Source organism: Gobio gobio, assembly GCF_949357685.1.
Source record: "Gobio gobio genome assembly, chromosome: 1".
NCBI lineage: Eukaryota > Metazoa > Chordata > Actinopteri > Cypriniformes > Gobionidae > Gobio > Gobio gobio.
Window position 1 is genome coordinate 53,361,851 of NC_137097.1, and position 13,621 is coordinate 53,375,471.

The 13,621-nt window shown below is 38.8% G+C and overlaps 1 protein-coding gene across 2 annotated transcripts in view; it reads right to left on the reverse strand.

Moving 5' to 3' along the window:
- Positions 1–1,223: 1,223 nt before the first annotated feature.
- The window catches only part of LOC307127201 (uncharacterized protein), a 33,270-nt gene continuing 20,872 nt past the window's right edge, over positions 1,224–13,621 (reverse strand). Inside the window, exons 2-10 of one of the 2 annotated variants that reach the window (XM_079818310.1) lie at positions 10,431–10,454; positions 10,007–10,321; positions 9,419–9,724; positions 8,999–9,286; positions 8,470–8,787; positions 3,929–4,246; positions 2,349–2,669; positions 2,132–2,269; positions 1,224–2,031 (exon numbers count right to left, since the gene is read on the reverse strand). In XM_079818310.1, the coding sequence (XP_079674436.1) occupies positions 1,778–2,031; positions 2,132–2,269; positions 2,349–2,669; positions 3,929–4,246; positions 8,470–8,787; positions 8,999–9,286; positions 9,419–9,724; positions 10,007–10,321; positions 10,431–10,454 (2,282 nt within the window). In that variant the 3' untranslated portion in view covers positions 1,224–1,777. The remainder of the gene's footprint in view (positions 2,032–2,131; positions 2,270–2,348; positions 2,670–3,928; positions 4,247–8,469; positions 8,788–8,998; positions 9,287–9,418; positions 9,725–10,006; positions 10,322–10,430; positions 10,455–13,621) is intronic. The other variant, XM_079818311.1, reaches the window with a different exon arrangement.

The window sequence follows — 13,621 nt, forward strand, 5'->3', positions numbered from 1 at the left end:
TTGAGTCTCCTAAAACTTCAGCTAGATTTTTGTTCGCTGATTTGATTTTTGTTCGGCATTCAATACGCTACCGCCACATATTCTTGCGGAGAAGCTTATCGTCGTTTTCATCTGGAGGACCAGCTGATTCTCTGGATAATGGACTTTCTGACCAAAAGGTCTCAGAGAGTGCTGGTCAACAACATCTTTTCTGACCTCCTTTATACTTCAACTGGCTCTCCACAGGGCTGTGTCCTTTCTCCGCTGCTCTTCATTCAGTATACTGATGATTGTAGGTCCACCCAATCTAATTGTAGTCTAATCAAGTTTGCTGATGACACCGTCTTACTGTCTCTGCTATCAGGCCCTCAACAGCATCACGGCCCAGCTCTTCAGGAATTTGTGGAGTGGTGTGACAATTCTTGTTTGGAACTTAACGTAAATAAAACTAAAGAGATGGTGGTAACCTTTTCTAACAAGCAGAGGCAAATGGCTATGGCAGTCACCACTGTTATTCACGGAAAGCCCATAGAGATTGTTGAAGAATACAAGTACCTGGGCACAATTTTTGACAATATGCTGAAATTCACCTCTAACACAGAGGAGATATTGAGAAAATGCCATCAGCGGCAGTACCTTTTAAGGAAGCTCAATTCCTTTGGGGTTAGTAAGAACATCCTTACTATGTTCTACTACTCATACATCGAAAGTGTCATTACATTTTCTATCGTCTGCTGGTTTCATTCCTTCAGCCTTCAAAATAGAAATCGTCTGGAGCGCGCAGTTAAAGTCTGTTCAAAAATGATCAGACTTCCTATTAGGGCTCTTTCCATCATAAGTGACCAGCAAATGCTGAGGTTGTCTGGCAGGATTCTACAAGATCCGTCACATGTCCTTTTTTCTGTTTTTGAGTGGCTCCCTCGGGGCGACTTCTTCGTTGTCTGGGCTGTAGGACACAAAGGAGGAGGGAAACCACCGGTTCCAAAATCGGCTTTTAAATTTACAACCGTCTCTAAGCACCATCATGTTCACCATGCCGTGTATTTTTTATTTCTCTCTACATACTTTTTTAATTGCACATATATTTACGTATTTATTCCTTTTTTATATATGGTTGGACTTGTCTTTAATATAATATTGCACTTGTGCACATTGTTATTTGTTTACTGTATGAAGCTTGTATGCATAGCTATTGTTTGTCACTCTGTATGAATGAATGAACTTTCAGGACACACAAGATTTTTAAAAAGCAGTTTTATTAACTTTCTTTAACAGTAGCCATATCACAATCTTTATATTTCAACGTTAAACTTTAAGCCTTGACAATGATTTTAAATCAGTATTTACAGCTCCCCCCCCCCCCCCCCCCTCTTCTGTGAACTCTCATGACCCACTGCCTATTCCCACAATATTGTATCTCCTTATATTAAATTTTAAACTTATCTTAAGCTTGCCATTAAAAGAGCTGTGAGTTTTTGCTAATATTTTGATTTAAAAATAATCCTTATTAATAAAAATACATTGATACAGTGAGACTAAATATGTTCTGTTAAACTCCCTTTCACCTGTTATTATATGTGATCATAAGACTGATATCATTGGGTACAATAAACAAAATATAGTCCTATCAGTTGGAACATGTGCAGCAGACTGTGATGAACACTAAAGCCCCAGAATGGATGGACTGTATTAGCATCACTCATATTTAGCACAAAAGCTTTGCAAGATTGTAGTCCTCTGTTGTCTCGCTGTTCAATCATCTGTTTGGAGCCTCATTAATAGTATTTGGGTTCACTCATTATTCATCACTTTCATAAATGTTATCATTAGATTTGCCTACCACACTTTTATTCTCCATAACATTCACATTGACATAGACCTCTTCAGAGTCATCCGTGTCCACATTGACATGTTCAGAATGGTCTATATTAATATAGTCCTGCTCAGAATCATCATGATCCATGTTTTCATCAAATTGTACATTTTCATAATCAGCCTCATCATCATCATTTTTGTTGTCATGAGATCCACCTGCATACGTATTAGCTGCACCTAGAGACATTGCCGAGATGAAGGGACATACATTATACATACATACAGGAATTGATAATAAAGATGGAGGGGGGGCTATTTTTATGAAATGCTACAATACCTTTTTTAAAAGAGCACTTAAAATTAGTTTCCTTATTCCTTTGCTTTTGTCTTCTCTTGACCAGGAGGATGATTATGAGGACAGACGATAAGAGCAGCACAGCTGACACCGAAGCACCAATGACAGGAAGCAGGGAGGCTGAGACAGACACATGTTTTTGAGTTAAACTTTCATTACCAACAGGCCAGCTTGTTTTTAGACTCGTACACATGAATACCTGTGATAGTGATGACCAGCAGTTCAGAGGCAGATGAACGGAAGGTGCGTGAGGACAAACTGACTTCATAAACACAGCTGTAGTTTCCCTCGTGTGAATAATCTGCCTCAGGAAAGGAGAAGGAGGCAGAGAGATTGTCAGCTGACTGAATGCTGGTAATATTTGATTCCCTAAACAGGTAGAAGGATCCTCCAGGATACTGAGATTCAGTGGAACAGATGATAGTGAAACTGTGGCCCCAGGGGATCAATGGCCCCTGAGGCCCCACGTCAAACCCTCCATCAGGAAAAATGCGGGGAATGCTGGGCTGCTGCAAGTGTACTAGAAAACAAAAAGAATACATGAATACAATCATATGGTTCCAGCGCTTCAAGCATTAAAGAGGTCACATGATGCTATTTTAAAAGTTAATTATTTAGTTTTTTGGTTGTAAAATGGGTTAACATGATTTAATACTCAAAACACACATTTTTCATATACTTTTCATTTTTGCAGCTCCTCTATTCCCAGTCTGTCTGAAACATGCTGAGTTTTACAAAGCCCTGCATTCTGAAAAGCCCAGTGCTTTGTGATTGGCCAAATACCTCAAGCATGTGTCAGAAATGTAACGCTCCTTACCATAATCGCAAGTTTCAGCTTCCGAGGCTTCTAATACAATTGCAAACACACGGTTAATAATGTCATCTGAATTAATGTATCAGTTCGAGTCTGAGTACGATTCTTAAAATGATCGTTGAGATAATTCTGGATGATCAAGCAGATAGACCGGAACCAACTGTGCAAGAACGACTTGAGCAAAATGTTTAACAGTGTTACGTTTTTATTTTGTAACTCTCTTACCTTTCAGATACAATGTTATAATGGATGAATTGGTCTTCTTCTCTGTAACAACTTTATGTCCCAACATAAAATACATAAAAAAAAAAAAAAACACACATATACTGAAGAGTAGCCTACATTTCTAATTTATTGAGGTGTGTATAGCTGCCATTGCACTCTCCCAAATTCAAAAAGTTGTCCTCCATAAAATGTTCTGTACACAAGCTAACTTTTGGGTTGTACTGCTAGGAACCGCGTTAAAAATAAATCTTAACCACTGGTTTCTAATTTCATCCATTTTTGAATGGCCAGTAAAAGGATTTTGCTTTCGCATCCACAGTGTTTCTGAGACATGACGACAACACTACAATTAACTGAAGCCTTTTTTCTTGTGTATGTCTTTGATCTCACAATCGTTTTATGCTTTCATTTCACATTGTGATGTTGATGGTTGTGGAAGTAATATCTGGACTTCGATCGGGACGTTGTAGGCTGGTCTGGATTAGTGTTCTCTGTTAGATATAATAAATAGCTTTGTGGGAGACTACGAGCTTTATAAATTTGCAGATTTTATACTTGCACAAACAGATAATTTACACACTAAAAGAAAAGGAAATTAAAAAGCATCATATGATCCCTTTAAATTCAAACAGCTTTATATAAAAATGGCTTCAAGAACTGCATCTTGTCGGGGTCAAAATTTCATTTCATCCACAGCCATTTTGCAAATCAGCAGCACAAACACAAAAAGACATCAGTACCTGTGATAGTGATGACCAGCAGTTCAGAGGCGGATGAACGGAAGGTGCGTGAGGACAAACTGACTTCATAAACACAGCTGTAGTTTCCCTCGTGTGAATGATCTGCCTCAGGAAAAGAGAAGGAGGCAGAGTGATCGACAGCTGGTTGACTCTTGATATTTGATTCCCTAAACAGGTAGAAGGATCCTCCAGCATACTGAGATTCAGTGGAACAGATGATAGTGAAACTGTGGCCCCAGGGGATCAATGGCCCCTGAGGCCCCACGTCAAACCCTCCATCAGGAGCAATGCGGGGAATGCTGGGCTGCTGCAAGTGCACTAGAAAACAAAAATAATTCATGAATACAATTATATGGTTTCAGCGCTTCAAGCATTAAAGAGGTCACATGATGCTATTTTAAAAGTTCATTGTTTTGTTTTTTGGTTGTAAAATGGGTTAACATGATTTAATACTCAAAACACACATTTTTCATATATACATTATTGCAGCTCCTCTATTCCCAGTCTGTCTGAAACATGCTGAGTTTTACAAAGCCCCGTATTTTGAACAGCCCAGTGCTTTGTGATTGGCCAAACACCTCAAGCATGTGTCAGAAATGTAACGCTCCTTACCATAATCGCAAGTTTCAGTTTTCAAGACTTCTAATACAATTGCAAACACACAGTTAATAATGTCATCTGAATTAATGTGTCAGTTCGAGTCTGAGTACGATTCTGAAAATGATCGTTGAGATAATTCTGGATGATCAAGCAGATAGACCGGAACCAACTGTGCAAGAACGACTTGAGCAAAATGTTTAACAGTGTTAAGATTTTATTTTATTTAACTATATTAGCTTTCAGATACAATGTTATAATGGTTTAATTGGTCTTCTTCTCTGTAACAACTTTGACCCAACGTGACACATAAAATACATTTGAAAAAAACATACTGAAGAGTACATTTCTAATTTATTGAGGTGTGTATAGCTGCCATTGTACTCTCCCAAATTCAAAAAGTTGTCCTCCATAAAATGTGCTGTACACAAGCTAACTTTTGCATTGTACTGCTTAGGAACCGCGTTATAAATAAATCTTAACCAATGATTCCTAACTTTATAAATTTTTGAATGGCCAATAATGGCGTTTTGCTTTCGCATCCACAGTGTTTCTGAGACATGACGACAACACTACAATTAACTGAAGCCTTTTTTCTTGCGTATGTCTTTGATCTCACAATCGTATTATGCTTTCATTTCACATTGTGACGTTGACGGTTGTGGAAGTCATATCTGGTAGGCAGGTCTGGATTAGTGTTCTCTGTTATAATAAATAGCTTTGTGGGAGACTACGAGCTTTATACATTTGTAGATTTTATACTTACACAAACAGATAAATTACACACTAAAAGAAAAGGAAATTAAAAAGCATCATATGATCCCTTTAAATTAGGGATGCACCGATATGAACATACCGATAACCGATAATTCTTAATATTTGAAAGCCGATAACCGATATATTGGCCGATAAATCTAAATACAAATTTTAATAAACTCTGAGAGCCTGATTACAAAAACAAAAGGCTCACCATTAAAAGCCATGTCCCAAACACTTCAACATAAATCAAACCATACACTACAGTAGCCTATTTGAACCAGTGTGAGATTCCTTACCTTTTCAAATTAATTTTACACTCCTATGGCCAAATTTTTTTTTTTAACACTTTACAATAAGGTTTAATTTTTGTTAGTATTAGTTAACCAACAATGAATGAACAATACTTCAACAGGATTTATTAATTTTAGTTCATGTTAATCTCAACATATTCAGACCCAAAGTTGTGTCTTTTAACATTAGGTATGAACTGTGAATGGACTGTTACAAAACACAAACATTTTATTACTAAAAGAAACAAAGGTTATTGCTCTCTGTTTGTTCATGATAGTTAATGCATTAATAAAATGAGACCTTATTTGTAAAATGTTACCAAAAATTATATTGTCTAAAAAAATAAAAATAATATACCTAAATAATGCAAACAAGTAATTGAACAGCATTACTTAGGCTGCATAATAAAGAATCAGAATGCAATTGCATGAAATAACCTCCGCACAGACGATAAAGAAATGGTTTTAATCAAACCATATTGTTGATGGAAATGATACGAGAACAATAAAAGTGCTAATTATAAAAAATAATGCTTCTGTGTTTTTGAAAAAAAAAATATGTTTAATATTAAAGTAATAGTAAACATCTGTAATATTAGTCTAGTCTATTAGGAATAATGTTGCTGTTTGAGAGCGCGCTGAAGCTGGAGAGAATGAACGAACAACCATAAACTGAAGCGCTTAGAAGTTTAATTAACAACTAAACGCATCATATATGAGAACAATCAGATATTTATACAAAATAAATATAATATTACAACTTATATTAGCACAAAATCACGCATAGGTGAAGGGTTATAACTCCTGTGGATGCTCTTCCCATGTTTGAGAGCGTGCTGAAACTTAAGATGATCACCGGTACAGTGAAGCACTGCGGGTTATTGACTTAACGAAACACATCCTACTTTAATCAGATGTTTATACTACAAAAACGTAATATTACGACTTACATATGCTTAAAATGACGCGAATGTATGGGGTGCCGTTTGTAAAGCGGCTCACGCTGAAAATAACAGCAACATTTTGACACATTTAGCTTCAAACAATGTTTAAAAAACTGGTATGAATTTTTGGCGGTAAATTTTTTAGCACATTTACAACAATATTTGTCAACTTAGAGATATTTTAAATAGTTAAATCTAAATGTTAAATCTAAATGTTAATTGTTAAATCTAAATGTTAAATCTAAATCTAATGTTAAATCTAAATCTAAATGTTATATCTAAATGTTAAATCTAAATCTAAATGTTAAATCTAAATCTAAATGTTAAATCTAAATCTAAATGTTAAATCTAAATGTTAAATCTAAATGTTAAATCTAAATGTTAAATCTAAATGTTAAATCTAAATGTTAAATCTAAATGCTAAATCTAAATCTAAATGTTAAATCTAAATGTTAAATCTAAATCTAAATGCTAAATCTAAATGTTAAATCTAAACGTTAAATCTAAATGTTACATCTAAATCTAAATGTAAAATCTAAATGTTAAATCTAAATGTTAAAACCGGTTATCTGCATTCTGAATTTGCATATTAGTTAAATATTTAGTTTCACCCGAAACATTTAGATTCAACATTTATATTTAGATTTAACATTTAGATTTTGTATTTAGATTTAACATTTAGATTTTACATTTAGATTTTACATTTAGATTTAGATGTAACATTTAGATTTAACATTTAGATTTAGCATTTAGATTTAGATTCAACATTTAGATTTAGATTCAACATTTAGATTTAGATTTAACATTTAGATTTAACTATTTAAAATATCTCTAAGTTGATAAATATTGTTGTAAATGTGCTAAAAAAGTGACCACCAAAAATTCATACCAGTTTTTTAAACATTGTTTGAAGCTAAATGTGTCAAAATGTTGCTGTTATTTTCAGCGTGAGTCGCTTTACAAACGGCGCCCCATACGAATGCACAAGCGAACTTGACTGTGCTGGTCAGAATGCGTTGTTGACGCTTCCCACAACAGCGCGCTGAAAAACAACTAAACCCAGAGAATTCACTACGTTTTATAACAGAAATATTCTCATTGCAGTGTTACAGTCCCAGTAGTTATTAATGCTGTGCATTTCTGTTTGAAATGCGCGCGCCGGTACAATGAAGTGCTTTACTGCATCGTTAATTAACTCAACCAAACGCATCCTATATGGGATTATATACACAAAATAATAAATATAATATTACAACTTACAATGGCACAAAAGGCTGTGAATGCACAAGCGAACTTGACTGTGCTCGTCATGAAGGTAACTCCGTGGGCGCGCGCTGAAGCTAAAGACCGGTACAATGAAGTGCTTTACTGCATCGTTTATTAACTCAACCAAACGCATCCTATATGATATTACATACACAGAATAATAATAAATATAATATTACAACTTACAATGGCACAAAAGGCTGTGAATGCACAAGCGAACTTGACTGTGCTCGTCATGAAGGTGCAACTCCGTGGGCGCGCTCTTCCCTCAACAAACGCGCTGAAACACAACGCTCTTTTACAGCCTATTCTATTCTCATTATAGAATGCACATGTTACACATAACTGTATTTTCCTTTTCGAAGTGATTCCAAACATATTTAGAGCAATTCAAACCCATCATGGTGGACAGCGCGTCCGTCTCAGCTGAAGGAAATAATACATTATCTATCGGCTTGACTATATCGGTCAAATTTTCTTATTGGACCGATAACGATAACATCAAAAATAATCATTTATCGGCCGATAACGATATGTTGCCGATATATCGTGCATCCCTACTTTAAATTCAAACAGCTTTAAATAAAAATGGCTTCAAGAACTGCATCTTGTCGGGGTCAAAATTTTCATTTCATCCACAGCCATTTTGCAAATCAGCAGCACAAACACAAAAAGACATCAGTACCTGTGATAGTAATGACCAGCAGTTCAGAGGCAGATGAACGGAAGGTGCGTGAGGACAAACTGACTTCATAAACACATTTGTAGTTTCCCTCCTGTGAATGATCTGCCTCAGGAAAAGAGAAGGAGGCAGAGTGATCGACAGCTGGTTGACTCTTGCTATTTGATTCCCTAAACAGGTAGAAGGATCCTCCAGGATACTGAGATTCAGTGGAACAGATGATAGTGAAACTGTGGCCCCAGGGGATCAATGGCCCCTGAGGCCCCACGTCAAAACCTCCATCAGGAGCAATGCGGGGAATGCTGGGCTGCTGCAAGTGCACTAGAAAACAAAAATAATACATGAAGCATTAAATTCAAGCAGCTTTAAACAAATAAAAATGGCTTCAAAAACTGCATCTCAGGATTAAAATTAAATTCACAGTTGATTTACAAATCAGCAGCACAAACACAAAAAAACATCAATACAGATTGAATTCACTTTCATGCAATGCATTTATATGATGTAGGCGATGAGACCAAATTAAACTCACCCACAGTGACTTTAACAGTATTACTCGAAGGCGACTTTATAGTGCCGGTTTGGTAGGAGTAATCACAGCTGTAGATGCCCTGACGAGAGACGCCTACACTTTCAAGGTTGAAAGTCACACTAGATACATGTGTCTGTGAGGATATAGCTGGTCCGTTTATGAAGAGGTGGAATTCAGCATTAGCATTGCATCTTGGTTTAGGTGTTGTGCATCTGAACTGAATGTTTTCTCCAGGAGAAACGACTGCATGTGTGGAGATCAGGGAAAGAGTGGGCTTCTGCAGGTCACCTGCAAAATAAACATTAATCTATTTAAAATGGCATAAGATGTGATGAAAATCATGAAATACATGAAGCTTCATGTCATTTCTTTTGCTCACTTCTCCCAAAATAATGTCAAGATTCAAAAGATTTGACTTACCTGAACAAACAACACCAGCATCTTCACCATGATTACAGTTGTTAGTTCCCAGTCCTCTGTGTGAACATTGTGTGAGGGCTCCTTCACCTCCTGAACATCCAACATCATCCAGCCAGATCGATCCACTGCCTTGACCAAAGGAGGCACTATGAGGTGCACTGATGGCTGAGCCACACTGTAACTGTCTGCACACCACAGCAGCATCCTTCATGTCCCAGTCATCATCGCACACGGTTCCCCACTGGCTATTATGACGGATCTCCACTCTTCCACAGCATGAATCTGACCCACTGACCAATCTTACGTCTGATAAGATATAAAAATGTAAGTATGTGATTAAAAACTATGTTGTAAGTATTTGTTTATTGGATGTATTTGACATGTAGTTTGACATTGTTATGAGCCAAGAACCAAATGAGCATAGCCCCTTTGCTTTCTCTCATTTCAAAAATATATAATTATAATTTGGGGCTAAACACCCCAAACATTGTTACATTGTTTTTAATCACTTTGGTATTCTTTTCATCACAAGCAAAACTGCAAATACAATGTTATTTTGGATCTATGGAAACCATATAAACTGTTTACCCCTGCAGACGACACCTGCATCTTCTGAATGACTACAGTCATGTACTCCAAAACCACGGTGTGAGCACTGTGTGAGGGATGATTCACTTCCTGAACATACCACATCATCCAACCAGATCGGATCACTTCCCTGGCCAAACTTAGCCCCTGAGTTTGCACTATCAGCTCCTCCACATCCCAACTGTCTGCACACCACAGCAGCATCTTTACTGTCCCAGGAATCATCACACACTGTTCCCCAACGTCCATTATGAAGGATCTCAACTCTCCCAGAGCAGTCATTATTACCATTCACCAGCCTGATACTATATCCATCTTAAAAAAAAAAAAAAAAAATTATATATATATATATATAATGGATCAATTCACATCTTACAACATGCTAAACTTGCAAACTAGCAAAAACTTACAGTTTGTTACTTACCAGTTCCAGAAGTTAGAGCACTGGCTGTTGAGATGAAAAACAGCAACATTTAAAAACATTGTAGACTTACAATATTATGATTTACATTAACATCACCATCACTAAACTTCCAACAGTTCTTTCAATCTTTATGTAAAAAACATTTCAGCAGCAACAGTGTTGAAGTAGCCAAATTGCGCGGGAAAACCGTGGACTTGGTAACACTGGTAATGAGACAAGAGGTGTGTATTGGTAATGGGGAAGCACACCGTTTTTGAACATGCAAGACCGTATAGGATCGTGCTAATTTGTGTTTCATTATTGGTAAAGTGTAATGTTCAATGCGCTATATATGAGTCTGCTACAGCTGCCAGAGACTTGTGCTTCCCCTGTATGTGTTATTTTCTGATTAGTTGTTGCTGTGTTCTTATTGGTTCATGGGTTGATTATTCACAGGTGTTGCTTGTTTAGTGATCAGTCCTTGTGTATAAATAGCCCTCACGTTAACATGTCTAGCTTTGTTCCCTGTTACTGCTGTTGGTGAGTGTTGTTCTGTTTTATGTTCATAGTCAAAGTCAAAGTCATAGTTCATAGTCAAAGTTACGCCAAGTCCTTTTTTGTTTTCTTAATGTATTTTGTATAATAAACTGCACATGGGTTCAACTGAAACTTGCCTTCAGCGGACTTTGTGACTGTGAGCTGCATTACACGTGGGACTAAAATGGTTGCTAACAAAGAAATCTCTTACATTCATTTTGGTCATGGTTTGTCTTGAAAAACAAAGACAATTGAACTGTAATCATAGGAGAAGTCACACAGGGCTGTGCGCCACATCTTTGACTGACAGAATTTTGTCTGAGGTCAAATTTGATTGCAACGGTCATTAATCGGCAACATATAAACCTAACGTCTAAAGACTACAGATTCTAAACTTACAGCCGAAAACATACAGTGTGAACCCGGGTTAAGGAGTGAGACAACTGCCTTGTGTTGTGTGTGTGTGTGTGTGAGAATCTTGTAGTCAGGCACATCTTTCAGGGTTGCTAATCGCAAGCCAATTGTGGACGAGAAGGGACAAAGGAATAGCCTAGTGTCTGCACAAACTTGTGGACATACAGGGGGTGGTAATGAAAAATGCCTACTGTCAATCATTCCAGTGCAAGTAAAATCAGCCAAAGGAGACAAACTAATTTAAAACATGCTTTTCTGGATCCTGGTATAGTTCAGCTATATTTTGATCAGAGCAGCTGATGAATGTTTGAATGTAACTGAATATTAGAGGTAAACCGAATTTTTTTTCTTTTTTTTTTTTCTTTCTGCGCACTATGGGACAAGAGCAGTCTGTCTTGTAATGTTGTCACTGGTTTAGGCATAAGAGGAATCAACAACAATTGTTCCCTTTCGAGAGGTCTCTTGTATTGCGTATGGGAAAAACTCATTTTCTCGAGAATATGAAGCAAAAACTTTATTCTATAAAGTGTCTATGTAAAACGCAGTGCCGCTGCACAGCCGATAGAACAGCGCGTGCTGATTGGCTGTGCTGTGGGAACTGCATGAACCTATGGCGAGGCGGCTAAGAGAGCGAACCAATAGGGGTCACTAGAATTCCCGCCAAACAAGGTCTCTAGAATTAGCATATCTGAAGCTATAAAAGACCGTGTTTTGCCATAGGGAATAAGATTTAATCTCCTTCAGCGATACCTTCGTTGACCTTCGGAATTGAAGCCCCGCTGTCGAAAAGCACTCAGCGGAACTTCTCTGCAGCCCTGAGGACGCCAGATCCCGCCTGGTCTCCGCCTTCAGCCGCCTGCCGTTCCAGCTGCGCCATCCGGCGTTAAATATCCTTTATTCTGTTGTCTATCTATGTGTGTGTGTGTGTGTGTGTGTGTGTGTGTGTGTGTGTGTTGCCAACACTGTAGGCAATGTGTCCACTATACAGTATGCACCCCTGCATAAGCACTGTTAATTCAGCGCCATCGCTGCGGCTGGATTACCACTATGGACTTCCTTATATTCTCCCAGTTCCCTTGGTTCAGGTGACTGGATATGTAAATATTGCAGTCAACTAGCCTGTGGTCAAACACGCTCATTGTGCTCTCAGTCTAGACTAGAGCATAACAGCATTGTAAAATGGCTTCCATACACTCAAACCAAGACGGCGCCGCCGGTCTCTCGACCACGCTTGGTATCCAGGAATTGGCAACGCTCACGCTCTGCAAGCCGCAGCAGGCAGCCTGAGTCCCGGGGACCTCGACCCAAAGCTGCGTTGAGACCCGAGCCACCGAAACTGCCCTAGCCGTAAGAGGGAAGAGAAGGTGGCCAGGTCCGGCTTCGGCTGGACCCCCACCACACTCTCTCGGTCTCACAGTTCCCTGTAAACAGGTGACTGGCGACTCAGTTTTCGCAGTCAACGAGCCCATTGTCAAAAGCGCTCGCCTGCACACAAACGCCGTTCTCACGGCAACCCAAATAAATCTCAAAAAGAGCTTTTTCTATGTAGACAATGCACCCCTACACTCAAGCACCCCCCACACAGCTCACACGCTGTCCTGTGCCAAAAATGTAATGCGCGCGCCCACTACACAGTGCACGCCGCCAAACATAAACACTATACCCACAGTGTTGCAAGCACAAAACAAACGGGTTACCGGGTCCCTATCACTAAGCTGCCCGCCCCCGATCCAAATTCAACCCCTGGCTTCACGGGCCCAGGCCTGGCAGGCCATCCCCGGTATATCAGATTGGGTGTTGAACATAATAAAACGAGGTTACTCGCTACAGTTCGCTCGCAGACCCCCAGAATCTGCTTAATCTAAGTAATTTCATGAGGGCGCGGCTTACGTCACAGCGCACCCTCTTGATTCAGAACATGGCGACATCATTCAAAGCTGGTGCTTGCATCCCTCTCAAACGTTTTCAGAGGATGCTAGGTCTTATGGCCTCGGCATCAGCAGTACTCAAACTGGGTTTATTACACATGCGCCCCTTCCAACGCTGGCTAAACTCCCGCGTTCCGGGTCACGCATGGCGATCAGGCAAGTTTTGCAAGTGAACCACAGCTGTGTCAAAGCTGGCTCCTTGGAAGGCGACCACCTGGTATCAAACAGGTGTTATGATGGGTACAGTTACGAAACGGAAAGTGGTCTCGACAGACGCGTCCAACCTAGGTTGGGGCGCCCTACACGAGGGCAAGCCAGTCTCTGGCCAGTAGG